Below are 25654 nucleotides of genomic sequence, written 5' to 3'. Positions count from 1 at the left end.
GTTGAAGTGAATAATGTGTCGATTAAATAAAGTTTTTTATTACTACATGTCAGCCTGCTAACAACGAACGTTGACCCCTCTGCGAAGTTCACCTTGCCGTCTTTCGAACATGACTTGAGTGGCAATCCAAAGACTAATGGTAGAGCCGACGAGGAAGGAGAAACCATCGACGGTTTTGAATAAATCACGCAATAAGTTCAACATACCATCCTTGTCTAAGCAAAAACCAAATAAGTTGGCAATCATCATCATCCATATGTTGATCGTGCAGCCGAGAGCAGCGAGATGGCGGTACCACCACTTTTCACGATACGGTTTGAAAAATTGGGTGCAGGCAATTTCCGGAAGTAAAAAGAATACCACAAGCCAACCCCAAAACAATAATCTAAGTTCAATATCGTGCCAGATGGCGACGAAGGAGAACACCAATAAGGAGTTGAGAATACGGTTATTTCCGCCGCCTCCAAGTGGGACGTAGATATATCTGATGACCCATCGATTGAACGACCGATGCCAAGCACGCCAAAATGCTAATGCACTGAAATTGTTTGACATACATCTGATCATGTTTTCCGGCGGATCGATACCATCGAATAAAGCCCAAAAGCGGAACAAGCGCCAAGGAATCAACAATTTGAGCCAAATACAGATCAAGTTGAAAAAACCAACCATAGAGATCTGGAATGGCGAGTCGCCATCCCATGCTTTAGCCTTGGATACCGCAACCACATAGGCAAAGTGTAAAATGATTTCCATACAAAGTACGCAAAATAAGAACCGTACAAAGTAGATGGCAATGCGGCGGAAATCACGTACCGATGGCAAGGGATAGTAACTCAGCTGATAAATGTAGTCATTGAAGGTCAAGACGGGGCCTGCAAGGAATAAAGGTGCGTATGTCAAGTATGCAATATAGTGGAAAAACGAGTAATCTGAGAGTGGTAAAGGTGCCACCAACCGTTTGCGGTCGTCCAAACCTTCAACCACGACTTCTTCAGACACCGGTTCATCGAGCTTTTCAATATAATCCATATTGAAGGAGATCATTCTCAATACAGAAAAGTTGAAAAACACGTCCCACCGTTTGATTATGCCCATGTAACTGCTGTCAATCCAGGAGATTCCAATTGGGCCATCACGTATCTTATCGTTAAGAAACAACGTCGACAATCCATAAGCCCAAGTGAGCAAAGCCGCTGGTTTCTTACCGAGACGAGGAGCCGCAATCTTTGCAATTGCGTAATTGATCAAATAGTGGGTGAACATCTTGAAGATGCTAGTTCCATGAAGTCCCACTAGATAAATTAACCCGAAGCAAAAGTCATACTGAGTACGCGTGATCGTAGTTTGTGCTCCTCCAACCGCCAAATTGAGTCCCTTTCTTAACAAAGAGTGACCAAAGACGAGAGCCATGAGAAGCCAGAAGTTATCCCGGAAAAACAGGTACTGGGTATCAGAGTTATCGACTTTTCTTCCGAATATCCACCCCTGTGAAAGGTACTTTGCATATTTAGGGTAATTGGGGTTGTGTTCATTGCTGGCCTCCATACACGCCTTCAACATCATGGGTACCACGAAGCAGAATGCCACAAAGTAGAATTTGAATTCGGGTGTGTTCCATCGAGGAGGCAGACTTTGTTTCACCACTGCATCCTTTTTCTTATAATCGGCCGGTGCTTGAAGTCGAGTGTCCAACGCCTCTAGGCTGAAGAACTCACCAAGCCAGCCCATTCAATATGTCTCAGTGTCGAGTTTCTGTGGGGGGTCGCACCTCTGAAAATCCAACCCCTCGCAGAGGCTTTTTAGGTAATAAATGGGTGAAGATCTCACCAGACGCCCCAACCCTAAGGGATGGGTTCCTCCCAAAGCTCCATACAACCCGTATGACCCTACTGATGAGAGACCTCCAGAAGGGTATCCCTCTGAGTTCAAGACTCCCGGTGAGAGCCCCCAGGGCTTCTCTCTGATACCGAAGAACCCTACGCAATACCGAAAGGTTAACGAGACTATGAAACGTCTCAACTACACCCCTCGTCCGGCGTCGGAATTGTATCCTGGTCAGTATAAGGTGTTGCGTCGAGTGGACACGAACCAACGCCTACACACTGGATCCCGTTATTTCGGTACTTTTATTACGGGTCTGGTGATCATATACTTTGCATTCTTCCACCGTTGGAACGATGGCCGGGAAAACGTCATGAGTGACTTTTATCGGGCTCGACTCAAGTTGAAAGAGAAATGGTTCGGATTGAGCGATCAAGAGTATAATGACTTGCACCACCCCAAGGATTCTAATGTCACCATCAAAAACGTTAGGGATGCCGATTACATTCCTGAAGAGTTACGAAAAACCCAAGAAGGTCAGTTTGCGTTGAATCGGCCTTCAGAAAGACACGTCTTGGAAGCGAATAGAATCCAACAGGAGCAGGAAGAAGCTATGTTAAGGGAGATCGAGATGCACAAAAATTATGCCAAGGAGTTGCAAAAGGAAATGGAAGAATTCGACAAAAATGACTCGTCACAAGGTAGCAAGAAAAAGAAGTGGTGGATTTTTTAGATGGCGAGAAACTGTACATAGAAATGCTATTATGCGAAACCGTAAACGTTATTAAGGGACTTACAATAATTCGGAAACTGAACGTTGGTGCCTTTCGTGACTCGTTCAACCCGTATATAATCTCTTGTGCAGGGACGCGTAAGAGTTACCCGGCCTCATCGCAGAAAAAACCTATAAAGCGCACTGGAACGCTTTTTTTTAACTAACGCAAAAACCACGGCCATTTGCGACGCTACAGCATTCTTTGGAGGTTGAACCCTTTGGCGTTCTGACCCAGGACTAATAGAATATTGTTGCCTGTTTGTAAAGGTGGACCGGAGATCGAATCAGTTGATCTTGGGTGCAGCATCCCATGCGAGGCCTCGAGTCTCTAAGGAATACCTTCGCGTTTCCGTATGGGGGATGGTGCAATGATCAGCAGAACATTTTTAACGTAGTAAACGGCGCTCGTAGAACACTACTATTACATGCCAAGACTTCTCCATCTGTGCGGGTTGTTCTTTGTTGCTTTAACTCCGAGCGTTCACCGACGTGGTGTCACAAAGTGCGAATTATGGTTTGAAGGCAAACATCGATGACCATATTCGACGCCATGTCGTATTAGGGTTGGGGCACCATGTACACCTTCAACTACACGCACGAGACTGTTTTTTTTCTCCGGTATGATACATCCTGGTCCATGCTCGATGACGTTTTTATTTTTAACTTTCGACATACATTGAAGGATGCGGCCGTACCATACACGAATGATCATATAATTCATCTATGATTCCTATCACCAAAACAACTGAGGGGTGGGAAGTTCTTTTGCCTAGACTTTCTCATGCAGATGTTTGGCTGAGACAAGAATAGTGACGTCAACAGAAGCGGGAAAGAGCCTATGCATCAATTGGGACTTTCATGCATGTGGACCTTTGCTTGTCGAGTAACCATATAATTTGTGGGTACTTAAGTCTCTGAAATTCCTAATTCGGTGTCTCCACATTTCGGGAAATGAGCATAAAATCAAGATCTTCCAAAGCTTCCCGGCTGGAGGTGGGGTCTTTGGCTGAAAAAGAACCTTACCAAGACAACTATGACGAGTCACTCACATATGGTGGGGTCGACATGGCAGAGTTGGACCAGAGTGATGTGATTATGCAGCGGAAAATGAAACTCATCAACGATGCCCTCGACGAAATCGGTTTTACGTGGTATCATTTCAAGTTATTCTGCCTTAACGGCATGGGGTACGTGATTTACTATAAAATCAGACCATCAACATCATACTAACACATGTCTAGATACGCTGTCGATTCCCAACTCACCTTGTTGGAATCTCTTACCAGAGAGATGATCAACTATGACTTCGGTAAACCCTTTGCTGTGCCTAATGTGCTTAATTATGCGGGGATGCTTCTGGGGGCGATGTTCTGGGGTTTTCTGGCGGACTTGATCGGTCGGCGATTAGCGTTTAACTTGACCTTGTTTCTCGCAGCAGTATTCACAATCTACTGCGGTACTATGGGTACCCTTAGTTCTTACGGTATCATGATCTACCTTATCGCATTCAGTTTTGGGGGCAACCTCGTGTTGGACACCACTTGTTTTATGGAATTTCTTCCCCACAAACAGAACTGGCTCATCACATTTTTCGCCGTCTTCTGGGGTGTTGGTGGCACCATCGCATCTGCCACCGCACTTGGGTTCCTTCCTCGTTGGTCTTGTACTGAAACTGAATGCCCCGACCCCGCCAATAATGGGTGGAGATACTTATTCTACACTAATGGGTCGATTGTGCTTTTCCTTGCTCTCGCTAGAGTCACGGTAGTGAATTTGGAAGAGACCCCCAAGTTTTTGGTTGCAAACAAGCGCGATGAAGAGGCAGTGGAAGTGCTTCACAAAATTGCCAACAAGTACAACCGTACGTGCTCATTAACTGTGGAACAGTTAGAAGCATGTGGTGAGATCATCTCCAATGAAGACTTCCGCAGATCATCCGATATCAAGGGTACCCTTAGAATCGTGAGAAAGCACATCGCTCATTTGTTCTCCAACCGTAGAGTGGCCAGATCTACTACGACCTTATTGTTCTCGTGGTTGGTGTTGGGTATTGCCTATCCCTTGTACACGACCTACTTGCCGATGTATCTTAAAGCTAAGGGAGCGGCAACGGGGTCGAGTTCATTGCATCAGAATTATGTTGATTTGGTAATCTCCAATGCCGTCTCTACTGCTGGTCCTGCGATTTCGGGGATTATGTTGTGGCTCCTTCCGATATTGGGGTCTCGTGGGGTGATGTGTTTCGGTGGTCTTGTGTCATGTGGCTTCCTCATCGGTTATGCCTTTGTCTCCACTCATGCACAAAACGTCGCTCTTTCTTCTGTGTCATTTTTAGCCGTGTTCATTTACTACTCCGTGCTTTATGCCTACTCGCCTTCGGTTTTGCCGACTTCGGCTAGAGCCACGGGTAATGCCTGTTGTATTGGTATCACTCGTTTTGCTTCTTGTTTTGTCCCCATTATCGCGTTCTATGGTGACCCCAACACAAACGTGCCTATCTTTGTTTGTGCCGGTTTGATGGGTCTTTTAGGGGTAGTGTCATTGTTCTACCCATTCGAACCCTCAAAGCAGCGGATCGTGTAACATAATCATCTTGACATCTAGACGGTGTAAACTATAATTTAATTAATACCACATTCATTGGAAAAAAAGAGTGCAAAACCAAACATTGAAGTAGTCTTACGTCATATGTAACATGTATTCATTTATAGAAAATGCTAGTGGAAGTGTCATCGCACCCTAAATACTGGTATGCTGCTCACACGTAGAACACCCTAAAAGTCTCCCCCAAAGTCGCCACCACCAAAGTCACCACCACCATAATCGTCACCATTGGCGAAACCGTTGTCGTAGCCATCTTGGTAGGCGTCTTCTCTCATCTCGTCCATACCATGCATCAACATCATACCACCAAGAAGACCGCCACCTGCACCTAACAACGCACCAGTGCCGGGACTCATTCCTTGACGACGAGGTGCCGCTTGAACGTATTGCGGTTGAGCCATGTACTGTTGTGGGGGAGGGTAATAACCTTGAGGAGGGTAGCCCTGAGGAGGGTAACCTTGAGGAGGGTAACCTTGGGGACCGCCGTAGCCTCCATGAGGGTAGCCACCTTGAGGGCCTCCATAGCCACCTTGAGGAGCACCATAGCCACCACCACCACCGTAGTTACCTGAGTTTTGCGGGGGATAGTTGCTCAGTTGCTTCTTGCCACTGAACCAACCACGGTCGGTTTGACCCGCATTACTAGGTGCCAGGGAATGGGATTGGGTCGGTGGGGACACTGGGGGACGAGACGATTCCTTCTTAGGCTTGGAATCAGAGGGAGCGTAGGGTGGCGGCTTGACCTTGTCATCTTCCGGCATTTCCCATTGCGACTTTTTCGTCTCCAAATTGACGAAGAACCATCGATTGTAGTTATCGTCCCATTTGGCTAACCATCCATCAGGAACGTCCGGCTTTTTGTTCTTATCGTTGAATGCCATTGGATTGCGATCGTTTGCGATCCCACTGGGGTCGATGATAATATGACATCATTGTATGCAGTACAAATTCAAGCCACAGCCTTCGTCATGCGAATCATCGCTTGTGCTCTTATATGCCGAACACTTCCCCAAACACAATATCAAGCAAAGTGAACAAGAGATGGCGGTTGAGTGTTGGGTGTTGGATCATTGTAAAAAGCTTGTCGGCAGCGTAGGCACTTTTAGAGCTACCGAAAATGCTATCGCACGTCTGATGGATGAACGCTCTGAAAATTGCGCTCGATTCTTGGCGCGTCTCGGCACGCTCATAAACCAGACGTATAGGGGGGGAACTTCGAAATTTGCCACCAGGAAAAACAATTCGGTTAAGAGCCGCCACCACATCGACGGATGTTTGAGGCTGACGTAAGCGCGAGTCAATTTGCTGATTGACTAATTTGTCGACAGTAGTACCAAAGACTTGCTGGACAATTATTACTACTGCTTTCCCCCGCAGCCAGCCATCATTCAACCCAAACACAGTCGTTAATAGATTGGTTATCGGTTTCACATATGACGACGTCATCGAGTTCAAGTCTACCTCACACGTAGAAACGAATTCCTCACTTTTCGAAATTTCAAAAGTTTCGTTTGACAAAAACAGACGAAATACCCGATCAGCACACACATTAGTATCTTCTATGACTTCGCGAAGATAGCTCTCAAGTTGTCTTCTCCGTTGATTTACCAATTGTTTTTGCTTGAGCGTCGCTACCATTCGCTTAGGAAATTTGACTGATGTCACTGAGGGATAGTGAGCTTTCAAGTATTCATGCAATTTGTAGAATTGACTGAATCGCCTCGCAACCATCCATCCTGCCAGGATTTGATCGCCGCTCAACTTCTGTACCTCAATGATGTACATAACGTACTCGCGACCCTTTTCATTCTCAATAACATATGAGGGAATGCACACATTAGTTTTCCCATGCAACAGGTTTTCATTTTCTTGAACGATGTACTGGTGACGTTGCAACTTCAACGCATTGATCTCTCGCTCCAAACTGGCCTTACTTTTTTGCAACACCTTGATCTCACTAGTGTGCTGGGTAAGTTGAGCTTTACGGAGCAATGGCTCAAGCACACTTATCTGATCTTGTAGCTTCCCAATTTGTAACCCGATATTTGAGATTTCTTGAGCCAACTTGAGATTGCTAGGTGCTGCCAACAAAGGGCCATCAACTTGCTCTTGAGCAGAACTATTTTCCGCTTCAAATATCCCAGTAAGTCTAGCAGCTGCGTCTCCTTCATACTTATCATAATTAACAAGTGAATCGTTAACATCATCAACATTCATAATCTGAGTCAATGCAATCTCAACCGCTTCCACAACTTCAGGGTTAACCAGTAACATTTTTCTGTAGCCGTCGGTGTCACGAAATTGCTCAAAGTCTTCAAGCAAGATGGCTTCTACTTCTGAGCGTTTAATATAAAGAGATGACCCCGTGCTATTCACAGTTGACAACTCTGGAAACCGCTCATAAAGCACATCAATTTCGGAGGTGCTATCGTCATCCCTTTCGGATGAAGACTCGTCATTTTTCTCATGCTGCAATCTGATGAACTCCCAAATCTGAAGATAGCGATCATGATTTATTTTGACAAGGTAAGCACGAAATGCTTCAAGGTATGCTAGATTCAGCATAACATCGGCGAACTCTGGAGAGCTGATGCATTTTCGTCTTTTCTTGACTGCCTCCTGTAATTGCCAAAGACGTGCCACGACACTTTGAGTTCGCGCAAGCTTAAGCTGAGCTTCCGTCAGTTGAAGGATTAAGTCTAACTCTTCAATCGAACTGGTCTTTGAGACGATATCAAGTATATGCTGAAATGAGTTAGCGTCAGTGTGCTCGCTGATTGCAAACATCGAGCCTTTGTGTAGGTCACCAGGTGTATTGCCGTGATGCAAAGTATGATGTTCCAATGCTGCCCTGAATTGATTTACTCTCTCTTGGTGTTTCAAGTTATTACCAATGATGTTCAACATAGTCATGTTATAGAAGTCACTATCACTCATGGCATTTACCACTGGTGTCAAAATGGTGCAAGCCAAAAGTTCAGTAACAAATGTCCGAACTAGAGGATTTGATTCTTGTTCAGAGAGAAGCTTGGGTAGGAGTTGCTGGACCCTGCCACGCAAATATGACTTTTCATTATGATTTTCACCATCGACAGAATCAGTAGAAACACCAGGATGAATCTCCCCAAAAGCTTGTGTGATATTAGTGTTGAGCATTTGAGACACTCTTTCGGCTTCAACGACACGCTTGAAATGCGTGGTGATGGCGGGTACTATCTTGGTTATTATCAAGTCGGAGTACTGGGTTGCACTTAGACTGGTATGTAAGTTGCGAAGGATGGTGTGTAGCTCTGAAGTCACGCATCTCTCAAACGTGTCGTCAGTGCTGATGATGCTGTACCAACCTGAGACAAACTCCTTCAAGACGTAATTGATAAACTCCTCAACCTCCTGCGATAATAGTGGATATGAAGGGAACACGAGCTCCTCATTAGGTTTGACCAGACTCGAGTTAAATGATTGGGGGAGATCATAATGTATTTTCAACTTCTTTGCATGAGGAAGATTGATTTGAGTGACTTTAGTGAAAGCCACAGCTTCAATCACCGCGACCACGGCGACAAGGGCTGCGAGTACCAACAGAGGTCGGTAAAAGAGCCCCCAAATCAACAATATTGCCAAGGCATGACGTGCCTTGACACGTTCCATCAACAGTGTGGATGGGCTGTGTCTCGTCCGCGATCTATGCAATGTAATTGTATACAGGGACGCGTCGTTACTTTGTATTACTATAAGGGGTGTCTATAAATACTGTTATCTAATGCAGGGAGTGATGAAGGGGATGAAAACCTAAGAACGGAGTTTAGACTTTTTCGATGGTCGCTCATCGGATTCGGACTTCCGCTTTTTCGATTTCAGATCTTTACTCTTCTTCTCCTTCTTGTCTTCCTTGTCCTTTGGTTTCTTCTTCTTTTCCTTCCTTTCCTTCTTTTCCTTCTTCTCCTTCTTATCCTTCTTATCCTTCTTCTCCTTCTTCTCCTTCTTATCCTTCTTTTCGGTGTTATCCTTCTTCTCCTTCTTCTCCTTTTCCTTCTTTTCCGTTTGGTCCTTCTTGTCCTTCTTCTTCAACTTCTCCTTTTTCTCCTTTTTCTCCTCAACCAAGTCGGCGGTTTCCTTGTGATCTCGTCTCTCCAGAGATTTCAGATCTCTGGTGCTTCCATTTGATTTGGATTCGTTTGCTGTCAAATGGAAAACCAGATCCATCTGTTTGGCAACGTCATCGCGATCAATCTTCTTACTCTTGGTCAAGTGTACAACCCCAACCGTACCCTTCAAACCTTCACCCTTGACGAACATACGGTATAACGGCAGGGTCTTTTTCCGCATATCATCGGCAACCTTTTCCTTATTGGTATTGATGGAGATGCCGCTTTGAGTATTGGTGACATCAAGGTTCTTGAGGGTGCCATCGAACAACAGTTCCCACCAGGTATCGGCATCCTTTTTGTCACCACCCAAACCTTTGGTGTCCTTCTTGTGCTTGACAAGAATAGGCTTCTTTATCCCCCCTTTCTGTAGCGCTTCCCCATTCTTCCACCCGAACAGCTCCAAATATGCCTTTGCATCCATCGCAAATATGTTAACTCAACCGATGCGAATCGTCTTATAGTGAGATCAAAAACAAAATTCTGACACGACAACAAATCAAGTCAATAATGCTGATTTCTCGACTGATGGACTAGTTTGAAAGTCCCTAGGTTTTCAGCATATAACTTCACAAAAGGTGTACGGCTTACTCTGGTTCGTAGCCCGCAAACGATTGAGTCGCGATAAACGGCGACCACCACACAGCAAATGCCCCATGCTTGAAGAGGAGCTCAATGCCACCAAGGCAAAGCTTGCTCAGGATCCTTACAATCGGGCATCTCACCGCGAGCTCATTGTACGCCTAAAGTCACAATTGCCCCAGCTATGGGACGAGCTTGAAGCTGCCCGAACGACTTATAACATGATATTTCTTCCCACAACTCGTGAGATTGACGATTGGATAATTGATACCAAAACATACAAACCGGAATTGATTGGCAACGTATATGAAGCTGTAATAGCAGATTATCCAAGTGTTCGCTATTGGGTTGACTACCTTGACTATACCGAAGATTGGAGGCGGGCAGTGCCCGTGGCCAAGGCCGATTTCAAAAATGCCCGAAAGCTTTGGTTGAAAATTTTATCTGTGGCCGACGAACCGGATCACCGGGAGATATTGTGGGACATGATATCAGCTCCTCATGAGGGTCTTGACGAGTCCTTTTCGGAATTGTCGAAATGGGTGCTGACCAATCTCAAAGATGATTATCAATCGGAGATGACTAAAGCAAACAAGGTGTATGCGAAAACTAAGAAGCAGTTGCCTTACTACGAAAAGTTTGAGTTTGATCTTCCTGCCAAATGGCAAGAATACCTCGAAACTCTCAATCGATATCGTACGCTGTTGGATGATTTGCGTGTCCCGTTTGTACGTTACATTCTTGAACAGGGTTACGACTTCAAGATGTATCTCACTTACATTTACCTTCTTTACCTGAAGCCTGATAATTTGGAGTTGGAACTTTTACGGTTCATCCGACTGTTCCCTGATCTGCCAGTTCCTTACGCCGAATATATCCGTAATTGTGATCTGTTTGCTGATTCAAACACAACATTCAGTTACGCCTATGATCGGGCACTGCGGCTCATGACTCAAGTGGATTATGATCAGTGGAAAATAGTTGCTCAAGCAATCTTGTCGCATCGCAAACACCTAATCGATGGTGGCGACAAGTCTGAGCTTTCCTCATTACTTCAAGACATATTCAGCTTCGTTGAATACGCAATTGACCATAACAATGACGGCTTTCACTCCGTTGAAAAGCTTGCAACCACCATCCTATACGAAATCGGTGAGTCTGAAAAGGCCTATCAAATTCTTGAGGCGATGGTGAAGCAATTCCCTGACCAGCATTCAGTGTGGATGTTTGCTATAAATTGTTTTCGCATATACCGACAGCCACACGTTGATTCCTTCTTTGAGCAAGCTGTTAACATCGTTGATATGGATTGGCCTGAGGGCATAATCGAAGCATGGTTAGAGCACGTTCAACTACAAGGAAACTCTCAGGACTATCGTAACGCTGTGCTCAAGGCCAATGCTCAAATGAAGAAGGTTTCATTGTATCGAGAAGAAGTCAAGGGTGCAATTGAGGATAGACCCAGCAAAAAGCGGGACAGAGAAGAAGACGATGAAGATGATGAGGAAGAGGAAAAGAAAGAGCTGTTTTCCACAAAGAAGCAGAAGAACTATGAGAATCCCGATATGAAGCGTCTGCGGGAATGGTACATGGTCAAGGTTAGTCCCATAACCAACGAAAAGCTGGTTAAAAAGCTATTCGCAGATTGTGGCACCATTAGGAATATTGTGATCAACGAAAACGCTGCGTTTGTTGAGCTTACAGGTGAACGATCTGTCTTAGCTGCTTTAACCAAAGACAAAAAGATTGTTGATGACGAAGTGGTGACAGTTGAGCGCCACCAGCTCAGCGTGGTTTATGTTTACAATTATCCACCTCGAATGAGCCAGCAAGCCATAGTTGACCTCTTCGGTCAAGTGGGCAACATTGTTGATGCTAGATTTCCCAATCAAACGCATGAAAAGCAACGCCGCTTTTGCTACATTGAATACACTTCAGCTGACTCGGCAAACGAAGCTGTAACGAAATTCAACGGATATATGCTCTCGGAGAATAATCGAGAATTCAAGTTGGGAGTAGCAATTTCTGATCCCAGCGTGAAGCATCGGCACACCACTTACGCTGATTGCAAAGTGCGGGTGTCGAATATGCCATATGAAGTGAGCAAAAGTCAAATACGCGAGTTCTTCTCATCTAAGGACGTGGTAATACCTCAAGTCAACAAAAACCGCCGCAAAGATCACCATAATGACGGCATTGCGATTGTCATATTTGAGGACCCCGATCAAGCAACTAATGCTCTCAGTAAAGACGACACGCAATTTCACGGGCGCAATATCCACGTAACTCGTGTTGGGCGCCTGTATCGTGAATTCCGTGAACCCAATACTGTTGGGATTACTGGTGTCAACTCAAGTCTATCTATAGACCAAATAGCGGCGTATTTTGAGGAAAAGGGCTACAACATTTCCAAAGTGGAAATATTTCCAGCTAACCACGCCGCTCTCGTTGAATTCAAGTCTCCTGCTGAAGCAGGAAAATTCACTTTAGCCCCTGCTCTTGAAGAAATTCAGCAGCTGGGTGAGACGGCAAGGGTGGTATCTAAAGCCGACATTGACTTGTTAACTAAGTCAGTTAAACGATCCGCTGAAACGAAACCAAAGAGCATGATTCCTCCATCGCTCCAAAAGCGGAAGCGTTGATGCAGTTTTAGTATTAGTCATGGGGTAATACCCCCTTCAATAACATAATCACAACACAATGACCAAAACGGAACACGATTCTCGTAGATCGAAACCTTCGCATTTCCACCGATAACCGAGCCCCCGGTAACGGTCCGTCCACGTGACTCACCAGGCGCGCTACCTAAAAACTTTTCAGTAGGATCGCTAAGCAGCTCCAGGTTTCAATATGAGTGCTCCCATCGTCCTCGAAAAGACCGACCGGAGAGACTTGTTGGTCGAGATCGAGAAGAAGTACCAGAAAATCTGGAAGGATGAGAAGTTGTTTGAAGTTGATGCCGTCACCGTAGAGGAAGACCCCAGAGATGATATCGACGAAGTCCGCAAAGACCACCCCAAGCACTTTGCCACCATGGCCTACCCTTACATGAACGGTGTGTTGCACGCTGGTCACTCGTTCACTCTTTCCAAGGTTGAGTTCGCCACTGGTTTCGAAAGAATGAACGGTAAGCGGGCGTTGTTCCCCTTGGGTTTCCACTGCACCGGTATGCCCATCAAGGCCGCCGCCGACAAGATCAAGCGGGAAATTGAAATGTTCGGCCCCGACTTCTCTGGTGCCCCCGCTGAAGATGAAGAAGAGGAAAAGGAAGTTAAAGCCGCACCCGATGCCAAGGTCGACCCCACTAAGTTCAAGGCTAAGAAGTCTAAGGCTGCGGCTAAGCAAGGCCGTGGTAAGTTCCAATTCGAAATCATGTTGCAATTGGGTTTGCTGCGTGAAGAAGTCGCCAAGTTCGCCGATCCCGACTACTGGCTCAAGTACTTCCCTCCCCTTGTTGAAGAGCACGTTACCAACTTCGGTGGTAGAGTTGACTGGAGACGTTCGTTCGTCACCACCGATGCCAACTTGTACTACGACGCTTTTGTGAGATGGCAAATCAACCGTTTGCGTGACTGTGGTAAGATCAAGTTCGGTGAAAGATACACCATCTACTCGGAAAAGGATGGCCAGGCTTGTTTGGACCACGACCGTCAATCCGGTGAAGGTGTCAACCCTCAAGAATACGTTGGTATCAAGATCAAGGTGACTGAATTCGCCTCTGAAGCTGCCGCCGTGCTTAAGGACGCCGGCTTTTCCACTGACGACAAGAAGGTGTACCTTGTTGCCGCCACTCTTCGTCCTGAAACCATGTACGGTCAATCGTGCTGCTTCGTTTCGCCTAAGATCGACTACGGTGTGTTTGACGCCGGTAACGGTGAATACTACATCACCACTGAACGTGCCTTCAAGAACATGTCCTTCCAAGGTATCACTCCCCAAAGAGGTGTTTACAAGCCTGAGTTGACCATTAACGGTAAGACTCTTATCGGTTCGAAGATCGACGCCCCCATGTCGCAATACTCTGACTTGAGAGTGTTGCCTATGGAAACTGTGTTGGCCAACAAGGGTACGGGTGTCGTCACTTGTGTGCCTCTGGACTCTCCTGACGACTTCATTACCTCGCAAGAACTTGCCAACAAGCCTGAATACTACGGCATCGAAAAGGACTGGGTTAAGACTGAGATCAAGCCTCTCATCCACACTGACAAGTACGGTGACAAGTGTGCCGAATTCTTGATCAAGGAACTTAAGATTCAATCGCCTAAGGACCTGGTGCAATTGGCTCAGGCTAAGGAGATGGCGTACAAGGAAGGTTTTTACAACGGTACCATGATTTACGGCGACTACAAGGGCCTCAAGGTGGAAGAAGCCAAGCCTAAGGTTAAGGCTGACCTCATTGCCTCGGGTGACGCCTTCGTTTACAACGAACCCGAAGGTTTAGTCATCTCGAGATCGGGTGACGAATGTGTGGTTTCGCTTGAAGACCAATGGTACATCGACTACGGTGAAGACTCGTGGAAGTCGCAAGCTCTTGAATGCTTGGCTTCGATGCAAACCTTCAGCAAGGAAACCAGACACGGTTTCGAAGGTGTGTTGGACTGGTTGAAGAACTGGGCTGTCACTCGTCAATTCGGGTTGGGTACCAAGTTGCCCTGGGACGAGTCGTTGTTGGTGGAATCGTTGTCCGACTCGACCATCTACATGGCCTACTACACCATCGCTAACTTCTTGCACTCGGACTACTACGGGAAGACTCCGGGTAAGTTCAATATCAAGGCTGAGCAAATGACCGACGAAGTGTTTGACTACATTTTCTCGAGAAGAGCTTACTCTGACATCAAGACCGATATCCCTGAAGAACAATTGGTGGCCATGCGTCGTGAATTTGAATACTTCTACCCTCTTGACATGAGAGTTTCGGGTAAGGACTTGATCCCTAACCACTTGACTTTCTTCATTTACACCCACGTGGCTCTCTTCCCCAAGAAGTTCTGGCCCCAAGGTATCCGTGCCAACGGTCACTTGATGTTGAACAACGCCAAGATGTCCAAGTCCACTGGTAACTTCATGACTTTGCAGGAAATTGTTGACAAGTTCGGTGCTGACGCCCTGAGAATTGCTCTTGCTGATGCTGGTGACACCGTTGAAGATGCTAACTTCGACGAATCGAACGCCAACGCTGCTATTTTGAGATTGACCACCTTGAAGGAATGGTGTGAAGAAGTGATGGCTAAGGTCGATGAACTCCGTACTGGCCCTATTGAAAACTTCTTCGATGTCACTTTCGAAAACGAAATGAACGCTTTGATTGAGGAAACTTACACTCAATACTCCGAAACCAACTACAAGGCGGCTCTCAAGTATGGGTTGTTTGACTTCTCCACTGCTAGAGACCAATACCGTGACGCGGTGTCGCTGCTGATCGGTATGCACAAGGACTTGGTGGTCAAGTTCATCCTGTCGTTGGCACTCATGTTGGCTCCTGTCGCTCCCCACATTGCCGAATACTTCCACCGTGACTTGTTGGGCAACAAGACTTCGGTGCACAACACCAACTTCCCTCGTGCCTCGAAGCCTGTGAGCAAGGAATTGACCGACGCTTTGAACTACGTGAGAGATGTTCTGCGGAAGATCAGAGAAGTCGAAGTGGTGGCGCTTAAGCCCAAGAAGGGTAAGCCTGCTGATGTTGACGCCTCCAAGCCCGTCAAGATCACCGTCTACGTATCGCTGACCTTCCCCGAATGGCAAGCGTCGTACGTCGACTTGGTCAAGGAATTGTACGAGCAAGGCGCCATCGACGACAACAAGAAGATCAAGGAAAGAGTGGGCAAGGACATGAAGCGTGCCATGCCTTTCATCTCGCTCCTTAAGAGTCGTTTGGCCACCGAATCGCCCGAAGTTGTGCTTAACCGTAAGTTGACTTTTGACGAATTGGACACTCTTAAACAAGCTATCAGCGTCATTGAGCGCGCTCCCTACAAGCTCACCGTTGACTCGGTTGAGATCATTTCGTTCGAAAACGGTGAAAAGAAGGGTACCAACGTTGTTACCGGCGAAGCCGTCGAGTTCACCGCTACCCCCAAGATCATCGAGGGCACCGTCCCTGGTGAACCTGGTGTGCAAATCCAAAACATCTAATCTGTAATTAGTTTACCAATAATATGAATAGAGTTGATTAGATCAAGTAGCCGCCTCAGGGCTTATATCTCTTTCGCGAGATCGCCAACAATAGCAACTTTTAGGTGATATTGCATAATGCCCCGACTCGGTTGAGTAGTGAGGCTAAAGTGGCACAAATTAACGACTCGGTTTTACCGCTAAAATCACCAAACCGCACTCCCTAACAACTCCAGGGCCCAGGAAGCATGTAGACGCGTCAGTTGATAAAATCCACCGTATAAGAACAACTAGTCAGATAGATTCGATCGGGGACGCGTCATCCGGACGCGTCAATCGCCTCGTCACCACGTTTGTAGCATCACGTTACTCGCTTGCGGTGGCGTCCCCTCACCAGGGAAATCTCGCGCATTAGAAATCGCTTCGGTGGGCCATGGGGTGCATGCGCACAACCAAAGTTTTTCTTTTGTTTACAGCGCTTGCGAACGTGCTATCGCTGACACTAGTTGGGGAGACGTCCACGAAAGCATCTACTCTGGTCTACGAACCCCAGAGACTCTTGTTACGGTACACAAGCAAATGACCTTCCCTCCGCGGTTCCCCCTTCGCGACGCGGTAGCGCGGTTCGACTACAAGTTGGATAACGGCAACTCCCGTCTCACGGAAGGACTCCATAAGGAGTACCTGAGATTACTGCTTGAAAACGGTCGTGAGCGGGAGCGAGACCGTAAACGAGGACGTCATGGCGGCGACCGAGTTGTGCTCGGTTCCGATGACGATATTGAAATGGTGGGGCTGGATCCGGGCGAGCTGACATCCTCAGAGACCCGCCCTCCCAAGCGGCGGTTAGTGGCGGAAGGAGTTGCCACTCCTACCGCTATTCTGACTTCCCAAGACCCTCGTACACCTTCAGTCATGCAATCCCCCACTCAGACGCCCATCCCTGATATGGAGGAAATAGTCCCCACCCTTCCTTTGCCCCTGCCCAGCGCATCACCGGTACAGTCAGAAACGAAGCTGTCAGTGTTGGAGGGACTGTATCTTGACCAGTTCAATTTACCCGCCACTCAGGCCGAGCTTATTGATCAAATATCAACGTTGCTGACTTATCTCAGTCCTCATAATCAAAATCATTTGGTCTTCCGATTACTTCAAAATACCCATCGTCTGGCTCTTTGTGCATTTGCACTGTTAATGCAGTCACTGTTAAAAAGGGATATTCTCAGCAACCTTCCCGCTGAAATCTCCCACTACATTTTGGGTTTGGTGGACCACAAAACATTGCTACTGTTACAACAGGTTTGTAAAAGTTGGTATAAGCTTATCAACAATCCGCAAATATGGATCGATTTGCTCATAAAGGATAAATTCTTTCCCAATTATGCCGCTGTTGACGTTGAACTTAATGACCCCCTTTTGGTAAGCCAATGGTCTGAGGATCCGCGTGACATATCAAGTGCCCAAATCCTATACAAGAAGCGTTGTATCATCTTCAACCGGTGGATGGATCCCTCGTATGAACCTCGGCGGATAAGCGTCAAAGGACACGGCAATAAAGTGGTCACCTGTTTACAACATGACGACGAAAAGATCATTACTGGTGTCGACGACAAAATCATCAATATTTACTGCACCAAGACTGGTCGATTATTGAGGGTTCTCGAAGGCCATGAAAGTGGCGTGTGGGCTCTCAAATACACTGGTGACACTTTAGTAACTGGTTCAACTGATCGCACTGCACGTGTGTGGAATATCAAAACTGGAAAATGCACCCACATTTTTCGAGGACACACTCTGACTATTCGGTGTCTTGACATAATACATCCGACTGTTATTGGCAAGGATGACCGCGGTGAGGATATTATATTCCCTCACTTCCCCATTCTCGTGACTGGCTCACGCGATATGAACATCCATGTTTGGCGGTTACCTCTCTGCGATAACTCTGTTCCGGATAACGATACCCCCACTTTTGACCTGCACGAAAGCAATAACCCATACCTTATCCTGGTGCTCATGGGTCACACTAAACTGGTGAGACTGGTCCTGGGCAAGGGCAATCTTATCATTCTGGGTTCTTACGATCTGACGGTGAGAGTCTGGGACTTGATGGATAACGGAAGATGTGTTCATGTCCTCACAGGCCATACCGAAAGAGTCTACTCAACAGCGCTTGACTTTGAGCTGAAGATATGCTTCTCAGGACTGATGGATAACACAATCAACGTGTGGAACATTGAGACTGGACGTCTACTCAAAACCTTGGAAGGCCATCAACAGCTTGTGGGGTTACTTGATCTCGTCGATGGAGTCCTTGTGCTGGCTGCGGCAGATTCTACCCTAATTGTTTGGAATCTGAAAACATTCGAAATGAAGGCCCGACTTGAAGGTCACAACCTGGCGATTACATGTTTCCAACATGATGGGTTGCGCGTGGTAAGTGGGCTGCTGCATATGCTTAAGTTATGGGATGTTAAAGCCGGTAAGTTTGCTCGAGATCTTTTACGTGGTGTCAACGGTGGCATTTGGCAAGTTCGTATTGACCAAAATCGTTGCGTCGCCGCAGTTCAAAGAATCAGCACTGTAAGCAGTGACGAGACTCAAGAAGAAACCTACATTGAAATTTTGGACTTCTCGGCACCTCCCAAAAGAGATGTCCAAGTACTTTCTTAGAGAATTAGTAATACATCCTATAAACATAAACGGAAATGCTTTAAATTTCATCGCGAATTGAGTTTACCCCATAACTAATCAAAGCCCTTCATTATGCAAAGCTCGGGCTAGTTCTTATTCCTCAAGCCTCCAGACCAGGGCTCCCAACAAAGCGACTTTGCGCTTATTGTATAGACCTAAGTAATCTAAACTTTGAAAGAGGTACGCTTGCTGCTGAGCGAACGATTTGGAATATATAATTATTTGATACCGATAATAAGTGTGAGATACGTATCGCCGCGCGCGACGATGAACCGGTCAAAGATACGCCCCCCACGACGGCTGCGTCTCACCGAACACCCGTAGACATCTTGAACCATCGGGCAGGTTCTCAGCAGCACCGAGACTACTATGCCCCAAAAAGGCAGTCATCTCACTCTCCCCGAAACATTTTAGATGTCTGCATCATATCCTTAGGATGACGTCCTACTCTCGTCGAGGTCGATGTAAAGAAACCCACTGCCGGTCTGATTCAAGGCATTTGAAACTTTCTCCACCTAGCAAGCTTGTCCTAACAATGCGCAACAAATTCCGTCCATTCATAGCTAATCAGGCACAAAGGGTTGAATTATCATCATTAGTTGCTCCAATGCCGTTGAGGCTGGCTTAGCGCCAAGACTTCGACGATCGTAACGATTTGAAGAATGAAAATGAAAACAAGATCAAATAAATAGGTATGAAAGTATTTATTGCAAAAAAGGAAACTTTTTTGATACTACGCGCAACTTTCGATTGAAGCAGGCTACGGTCGTGATATTCACATTCAACTAAATGGAGTTGTAAAACGTATGAATATTCAGCGGAGATGAGTATTGAATACGCAGGGTTTGATTGTGAATCCAGGAACAAGTTGTAGACTCGATATCTTTTTAAAGACTGCTTCGATCATAGTACCATGACCACAGATTATGATACTCGCTTAGCTCTGACTTGATCGTCGTCACACAAGACAGAAAGCCCTGCTAGTTGAGTCCTACATTTATCTCGATCCTGTATATGGAGTTCAAGACGTGCTGCTCGACTGCTTCGGCTTCGATTTCACTCAACTTGGGAATTACTAAGAACAAACCACATGACACGTAATCAAAAATCCGAAAAAAAGAGGAACATCAGTTCCGTTATTACTTCTTCATTCGGTTTGGTGCGTTCATGCTGGGTCCATTGTGCATTGGCGACTGCCTTCAGTGGTAGTGTACTCTATTGTGGCCTCCAACTTATGCACCTATCATTATATGCAGTATCATTGCGTAAATGCAGGACGTGGTGAAAATTGGGAAAACAGCCGTGTTATTGTACTTTGAGACATGGGAAAACACATGACTTTGCTTTGATATATGAACTCAATACGATTACTAAATCAAATGGTAAGGAGATATGTCTTCTTGACCTGTTGAAACAAAATCAATAATATTCTGCACATAATGCATTGCGCTCCAAAAATTATTTCAAATTTTTTTCAAACCTTTTTTTTTTTTTGAAAAAACTTTTTTTTGTTCAAAAGAAAAATCAAAAAAAAAACAAAAAAAAAAACAGAGACATGTTCTGATTACACTACACATATATTTAGACTGTGCTGATCATGGACACGATATTAGTATTCATCTAGGCTGCTTTGTAGATGGAGACAGCCTGAGTTGAAGATACCGCCTCTACATGCAGGATGATCTTGAGAATCGACAAGAAAGCTTGATGGGTGCTTGAATGTCCCTTTCAACTGTATGAAACTTGCAAGATTATTAGCGAAGTGTGGTAAAATTATGGCGGTGGAAACACAAACGACTTATCATCAATTTATAATCGTCAGCAACACGATATGGTTGAGCACTGCATATGTGAAAACTCCTGCATATAATGGGAAGGTAGTGATATTGCTGAAACATCTCCATTTTTCATGTCAACCCAACCCATCGAAGAAAATATCAGCAATACTTCGAGTACCATTATTTGTTATAAATCAGGAATCATGGTTCTAGCAGTTGTTTTTACATCCGTTTTGTCAGTATCGCTTCAACTTCGTCATATTTGACGTCAACTCATCCAAAAGCACACTATATATACTTCAAAAGCCAACAAATTTTATGGTGCAAACCGTTTATTTTTATCTGTTGAACAGTGAATCCTACTTCAGTGTCTGTTGTGTTTACTCTGTTGAACAATGAAGCCTATTTCAGTATATGTTTACTTATTCAAGACAATAGGACATTGTAGAATGTCTCTGAATAAGTGAACTACATGTACGTACGACAAACGCGCTACACTGAAATAGGAGCCATTGTTAACATTATCATAAATAGGACTAGTTAGCCCACTAAGAAAACAACTTGATCAAAGCCTATTCTACATATGAATAATCAGCTTGCGTTTTCGCCTCAAGAGCGTGTGGCTCTTGTGAAACAAGTTCAACTACAGGTTATGAGCCCAATTTCGATACTCTGCGAAGACTCGAAATTGAAAAAAGGTGCTGCCAACTTCGAAAGCTGGAAGAAAGGCATCTATCAACATATTTCGGGGAAATATGGTACAAAAGTCCACGACTGGACTTTGGTGTTATTTGGAGACACCGCATACTCCTTCGGTCGACACGCTGAAGAAACAGAGGAGGGTCACGAAGAACTTATTAATGCCTTTAACACTGCTATAATGCACGTCTTTAGACATTACGTTACTGTCCCTGATATTGTGAATAAGATGCCCACATTGAATGCTGAAGGGGTTGCAGCATTGATTATCAAAGACTTTGGGAGAAATGACATTGTCAGTCTCATGAAGAAATATGTTGCCCATCGTGAGAATTATGAAGATTTTACTGCCCGATTCGCCTTGTATCCGTTGGAAATTGGTCAACTAGTTGAAAGACTTTCCCCTGAAGAACGTCACGCCTTTAATGGATTCTTTGTTGTCCAGCCACTCAGTTTGCAAAAGGCATACATTGAAGGTCTTACTGAATACCATTCTCCTACTCAGATTGATGTTGACAGAATGGTGGCATGGTTTGAACGTCGGAAGGCAGCTGTGAACAAAGTTCAGGAAAACAAGGGTAAATCGAAGAAAAAGAACGGCGGTGCCTCAGCTGCTAAAGAGGATGCCAAAGAATCCCAGTCTACTCTGTCTGTACCAAGTGAACGTAAGTCAACCTATCATTCTGTAAGCAAGTCTCCCTCAAAACCATTTGCAGTGGATACTGGAACTAGGAAGCATGTGATTTCTGACACTCACCTCCTTACCAATGTTAGACTGCACAACGTTACACTTCAGAGTTTTACTGGTGCACCAATCAAGGTCACTAAGGTTGGTGACCTTGTTACGAATCTCGGCATTACACTCAAAGATGCTCGTGCATGTCCATCAGCAAAGTTCAACCTTATATCACCACTTCAACTTGTAAGGGACAAGATTCCGTTCAAGATTGTGAACAATAAGGTCTTCATCAACAAGAAATTTGTGTGCTACTTGGAAGACATGTGTGATGTCAATAACTTAGTCGGTCAAACTGTTGAAGACAACTCCCTGTCAACTGATCCCATAACATTGCATAATCGGATGGGGCATCCTGCAGATGCAATCTCACAAAACTGTGTGACGTGTGGTGTTGCTAAGATTACACTGCGTAAACCTAAGCAGGGCAAACATCCGGCAAAGGCGCCGGGTGAACGTCTCTCAGTTGACCTTGCCCATCAATCTGCAGACAGTCCCCAAGGTTATCGCTGGGCAATGGTGATTCATGACGATTTCACTGGTCACAATACCTCAGTCATACTTCTGGAGAAAGCTCAGGCGGCCAACGAGCTTATACAACAGATTAAGTACATTGAGCGTCAATATGGATATCGCATCAGACGTTTGCGTGTCGACAATGGCAAAGAATTCGACAACAAGACACTTCAAGAGTACTGCAAGACTGAAGGTATAAGGCTTCAACCAACGTCTGCACATGCGCTGTTTCAAAACGGTGCTGCTGAACGTGCTATTCGAACTATACGTGAAAAGGAGACAGCTCTCAGACACATGAGTGGTGTACCAGCGTACATGTGGCCCTATTCGTGGCGAATGGCTACTCTCCTCGTCAATCTCACTAAGCTCAAGAACCAGTCGAAATCTCCATGGGAACGCTTTCGTACTGGTGAGACACCCCCCAAGGTGTGGACATTTGGATGTCAGGCTGTGGGCGACGTCCCTAAGGGACATCCGAATTATAAGGGCCTCTCGGCGCATGGTGCTGAGGGTGTTTACCTTGGGCCTGATATGACTCGTCGTGCTGACTTTGTTTGGACTTGCCACGATGGCAATGTGGTTGTCACACCCACTATCAAGGTCTATGAACGGTCTTTCCCCCTCAAGACGAACCCTGATTACGTCAAGTTTGCTTCACCCCGTCGGGGTGCTCCTCAAATTGGTATCAGTCCCATGCCTATTCAAATCTGGACTCTGGCATCAGCGCTGATCGAGGATTCCCAGTCAACTGCACTCACACTGGCCCCTTCATCTCCAGATTTTCAGGATGATACTTCCATGGATTCTGAATCTGATGTGCGGTCTCACAACTCGTCGACGCACCCTCATGATGTCATTACGGTGTCCTCGTCGTCCGGATCACTGCTGTCATCCAGAGCTCCCTCGCAGCCATCACCGGGTACACATCCCGTGCTTCTTCAAACCTTGGGAGTCCCTCCAGAGTCGCCCGTCTCTGCGTCATCCACTCAGCCAAGTGATGACGAACTGGTTGATGATATTGCACTTGACCCTGATTACCAAGCCGGTTCTTCCGAGTCTGCCACTGAAGTTTCTCTTGCTGATGTTCGCTATGATCTTCGGGAGTTGACGGATGACGAGTACGTCCAACCTGACGCCACTTCGGAATCTGCTGCTGAGTGGTTTTCCGCCGCAGGGAAGTCAGAAGCAGGGGAGTCAGAAGCAGGAGAGCCAGAAGTAGGGGAGTCAGAAACAGGGAAGTCAGAAGCAGGGGAGCCTACTATCTCCCGAACATCCGAAGTGTCTGCCTCTGATGGGCCTGCTGAAGTGCACCCTACTCCAGCACTGACTCATTCTCTGGGCTCGGCGTCGCTGTCGCGTCTGCTGCCTCAGAACCCTCTTGGTACTGACACGACCACTCAAGTCGCACCTGACACGTCACAGTCTGCCACACTGTCCGCTTCCCAACAACCACTCACCCCGGCCCCTTTACGACCCTCAGACAGTGTTCTAGGCAAACGAACCCGCAATGAGATAACTCCGAGTCCCCCTCGTCCCACAAGTGATGTCAAACGCCCTCGTGACGGTGACTCTGATGGGTCGGACTCTGACGTGGTACACATTCTGACGAAGCCGATTGAAGTTGTCTCTGTGGACTCTCCACTGTCACTGGATAGTGATTCTAAGCGTGCTGACCCTGACTACGAGGATTCAGTCAATTTGGTTAAGCCTGCTCTGCCCAGGGGAGAGGGTGACAAGTCAAAGGGGACAAAACAGCCGAAACCGTGGAGTCCCACAGATCCAAAGAAGCATGACCCAAAACATCCAACCATTGCACAAGCCTGGAACGGTCCTCAAAAAGAGCAATGGAAAGCTGCCATAGGGATGGACGGAGGCGAGCTTGGGTCACTCATTAAGTTGAATGCTATCAAACCAGTTTATGAAGTGCCGAAAGGAAAGAAGGTACTTCCGACCACCATGTTACTCGGTAAGAAAGAGATCGAGAAATTCAAAGCCCGGTTAGTTGCACTCGGTAATCTTCAGAAAATGGGTGTTGATTTCGATGAAACATACAGTAGTGTCATACTGTATATGTCAGTGAGATTTCTTACTGCNGGTGTTGATTTCGATGAAACATACAGTAGTGTCATACTGTATATGTCAGTGAGATTTCTTACTGCGATGGCGGCGTCTCAAAATATGCATGTTCACCACATGGACGTATCTACAGCCTTCCTCAATGCTGACATTGACAGGGAAATTTACATCAGACTCCCCGACGCCATCACTGATGAAATGCTTGAAGAACTCGGTTTCCCTTACAAAACCAGAATCTTCCTTCTTCAAAAGAGCTTGTACGGTCTTAGACAGGCTCCTCTCATGTGGAATCTTGAGGTCATTGCAACATTGACGAACTTGGGTTTCAAACAGAACAATGCCGAAGATGGTTTGTTTCATACTACCTACAATGGACACCGTGTTGAGTTAGGACTCTATGTCGATGACATTCTTATCTGCTGTGAAGATATGGACACGTTGAATTACTTCAAGAAACGATTGATGACTGTCTATGAAATGAAAGATCTTGGACCTGTGAGAAAGTTCTTACTGATGAATTTCAAGGTTGATGAAGAAGGTATTCACATTAGTCATGAGGACTACATTGATAGAATCGTATCAGAAGAAGGTCTTGACGATGCAAACCCACTGAAAGTTCCAATGTCTCCTGGGTTCCAACTTGAAGGAATTGATTCTCCGTTACTTGATGAGACTGGCATCGTGCAATACCAGTCAAGGATGGGCAAAATCCAGTATGCTACCAATTCAGTGAGATATGACCTAGCATTTGCTACCGGTGTGTTGAGTCGCCACAATCACAACCCAACCCAAGCCCACCTTGAGGCATCTAAGCGAGTTTTGCAGTATCTCAAGGGACTGAAGAATTTTTCACTCACTTACCGTTGGGGAGCACCCCTTCAACTTGAAGCTTATGCGGATGCATCGTACAATTGCTATCCATCCAAGGGTAAGAGTATTGGAGGTTATCTTATCAACCTTAAGGGTAATTCACCAATTGCCTGGCAACTGAAGCGTCAACCTTTAGTTGCAACATCTACGTGCTATGCTGAGTACGTTGCCCTTTACCATGTTGGTCACATGATCGAATACATGAACTACATCGTGAAAGGTGCCGGATTCCAATCTT

The 25654-nt window shown here is 45.9% G+C and overlaps 10 protein-coding genes across 10 annotated transcripts; 6 read left to right on the top strand and 4 right to left on the bottom strand. All coding sequences in view use genetic code 12, as the record gives it.

Moving 5' to 3' along the window:
- Window positions 1-57: 57 nt before the first annotated feature.
- GUP1 (O-acyltransferase) lies at window positions 58-1731 on the bottom strand (the record flags this gene model as incomplete). The annotated part of the gene is made up of 1 exon (XM_034153564.1): window positions 58-1731. The coding sequence occupies one exon, from the start codon at window positions 1729-1731 to the stop codon at window positions 58-60; it is 1674 nt and encodes a 557-aa protein (XP_034014084.1).
- An 82-nt stretch (window positions 1732-1813) lies between these two features.
- On the top strand, window positions 1814-2557 carry MCU1 (Mcu1p; the record flags this gene model as incomplete). Its single annotated transcript, XM_034153563.1, has 1 exon — window positions 1814-2557. The coding sequence occupies one exon, from the start codon at window positions 1814-1816 to the stop codon at window positions 2555-2557; it is 744 nt and encodes a 247-aa protein (XP_034014083.1).
- Window positions 2558-3550: 993 nt separating this feature from the next.
- On the top strand, window positions 3551-5182 carry DIURU_001059 (uncharacterized protein; the record flags this gene model as incomplete). The annotated part of the gene is made up of 2 exons (XM_034153561.1): window positions 3551-3762; window positions 3841-5182. 2 exons carry the CDS (start codon window positions 3551-3553, stop codon window positions 5180-5182), a joined length of 1554 nt encoding a protein of 517 aa, XP_034014082.1.
- Window positions 5183-5373: 191 nt separating this feature from the next.
- On the bottom strand, window positions 5374-6084 carry IFU5 (WW domain-containing protein IFU5; the record flags this gene model as incomplete). Its single annotated transcript, XM_034153560.1, has 1 exon — window positions 5374-6084. The coding sequence occupies one exon, from the start codon at window positions 6082-6084 to the stop codon at window positions 5374-5376; it is 711 nt and encodes a 236-aa protein (XP_034014081.1).
- Window positions 6085-6193: 109 nt separating this feature from the next.
- DIURU_001057 (uncharacterized protein) lies at window positions 6194-8851 on the bottom strand (the record flags this gene model as incomplete). Its single annotated transcript, XM_034153559.1, has 1 exon — window positions 6194-8851. The coding sequence occupies one exon, from the start codon at window positions 8849-8851 to the stop codon at window positions 6194-6196; it is 2658 nt and encodes an 885-aa protein (XP_034014080.1).
- Window positions 8852-8992: 141 nt separating this feature from the next.
- DIURU_001056 (uncharacterized protein) lies at window positions 8993-9772 on the bottom strand (the record flags this gene model as incomplete). Its single annotated transcript, XM_034153558.1, has 1 exon — window positions 8993-9772. The coding sequence occupies one exon, from the start codon at window positions 9770-9772 to the stop codon at window positions 8993-8995; it is 780 nt and encodes a 259-aa protein (XP_034014079.1).
- A 232-nt stretch (window positions 9773-10004) lies between these two features.
- DIURU_001055 (U6 snRNP complex subunit) lies at window positions 10005-12572 on the top strand (the record flags this gene model as incomplete). The annotated part of the gene is made up of 1 exon (XM_034153557.1): window positions 10005-12572. One exon carries the CDS (start codon window positions 10005-10007, stop codon window positions 12570-12572), a length of 2568 nt encoding a protein of 855 aa, XP_034014078.1.
- Window positions 12573-12780: 208 nt separating this feature from the next.
- CDC60 (leucine--tRNA ligase) lies at window positions 12781-16068 on the top strand (the record flags this gene model as incomplete). Its single annotated transcript, XM_034153556.1, has 1 exon — window positions 12781-16068. One exon carries the CDS (start codon window positions 12781-12783, stop codon window positions 16066-16068), a length of 3288 nt encoding a protein of 1095 aa, XP_034014077.1.
- A 558-nt stretch (window positions 16069-16626) lies between these two features.
- On the top strand, window positions 16627-18720 carry CDC4 (SCF ubiquitin ligase complex subunit; the record flags this gene model as incomplete). Its single annotated transcript, XM_034153555.1, has 1 exon — window positions 16627-18720. The coding sequence occupies one exon, from the start codon at window positions 16627-16629 to the stop codon at window positions 18718-18720; it is 2094 nt and encodes a 697-aa protein (XP_034014076.1).
- Window positions 18721-21171: 2451 nt separating this feature from the next.
- Window positions 21172-25654, top strand: DIURU_001052 (uncharacterized protein; the record flags this gene model as incomplete). Its single annotated transcript, XM_034153554.1, has 1 exon — window positions 21172-25654. A coding segment is annotated over one exon (4483 nt), but the record flags the coding sequence as incomplete, so codon positions are not given.

This window comes from Diutina rugosa (assembly GCF_008704595.1).
Source record: "Diutina rugosa strain CBS 613 chromosome Unknown scaffold30_size158152, whole genome shotgun sequence".
Lineage (NCBI taxonomy): Eukaryota > Fungi > Ascomycota > Pichiomycetes > Serinales > Debaryomycetaceae > Diutina > Diutina rugosa.
The sequence above is the reverse complement of the archived record's forward strand: the minus strand, read 5'-3'. Positions and strand labels throughout refer to the sequence as shown.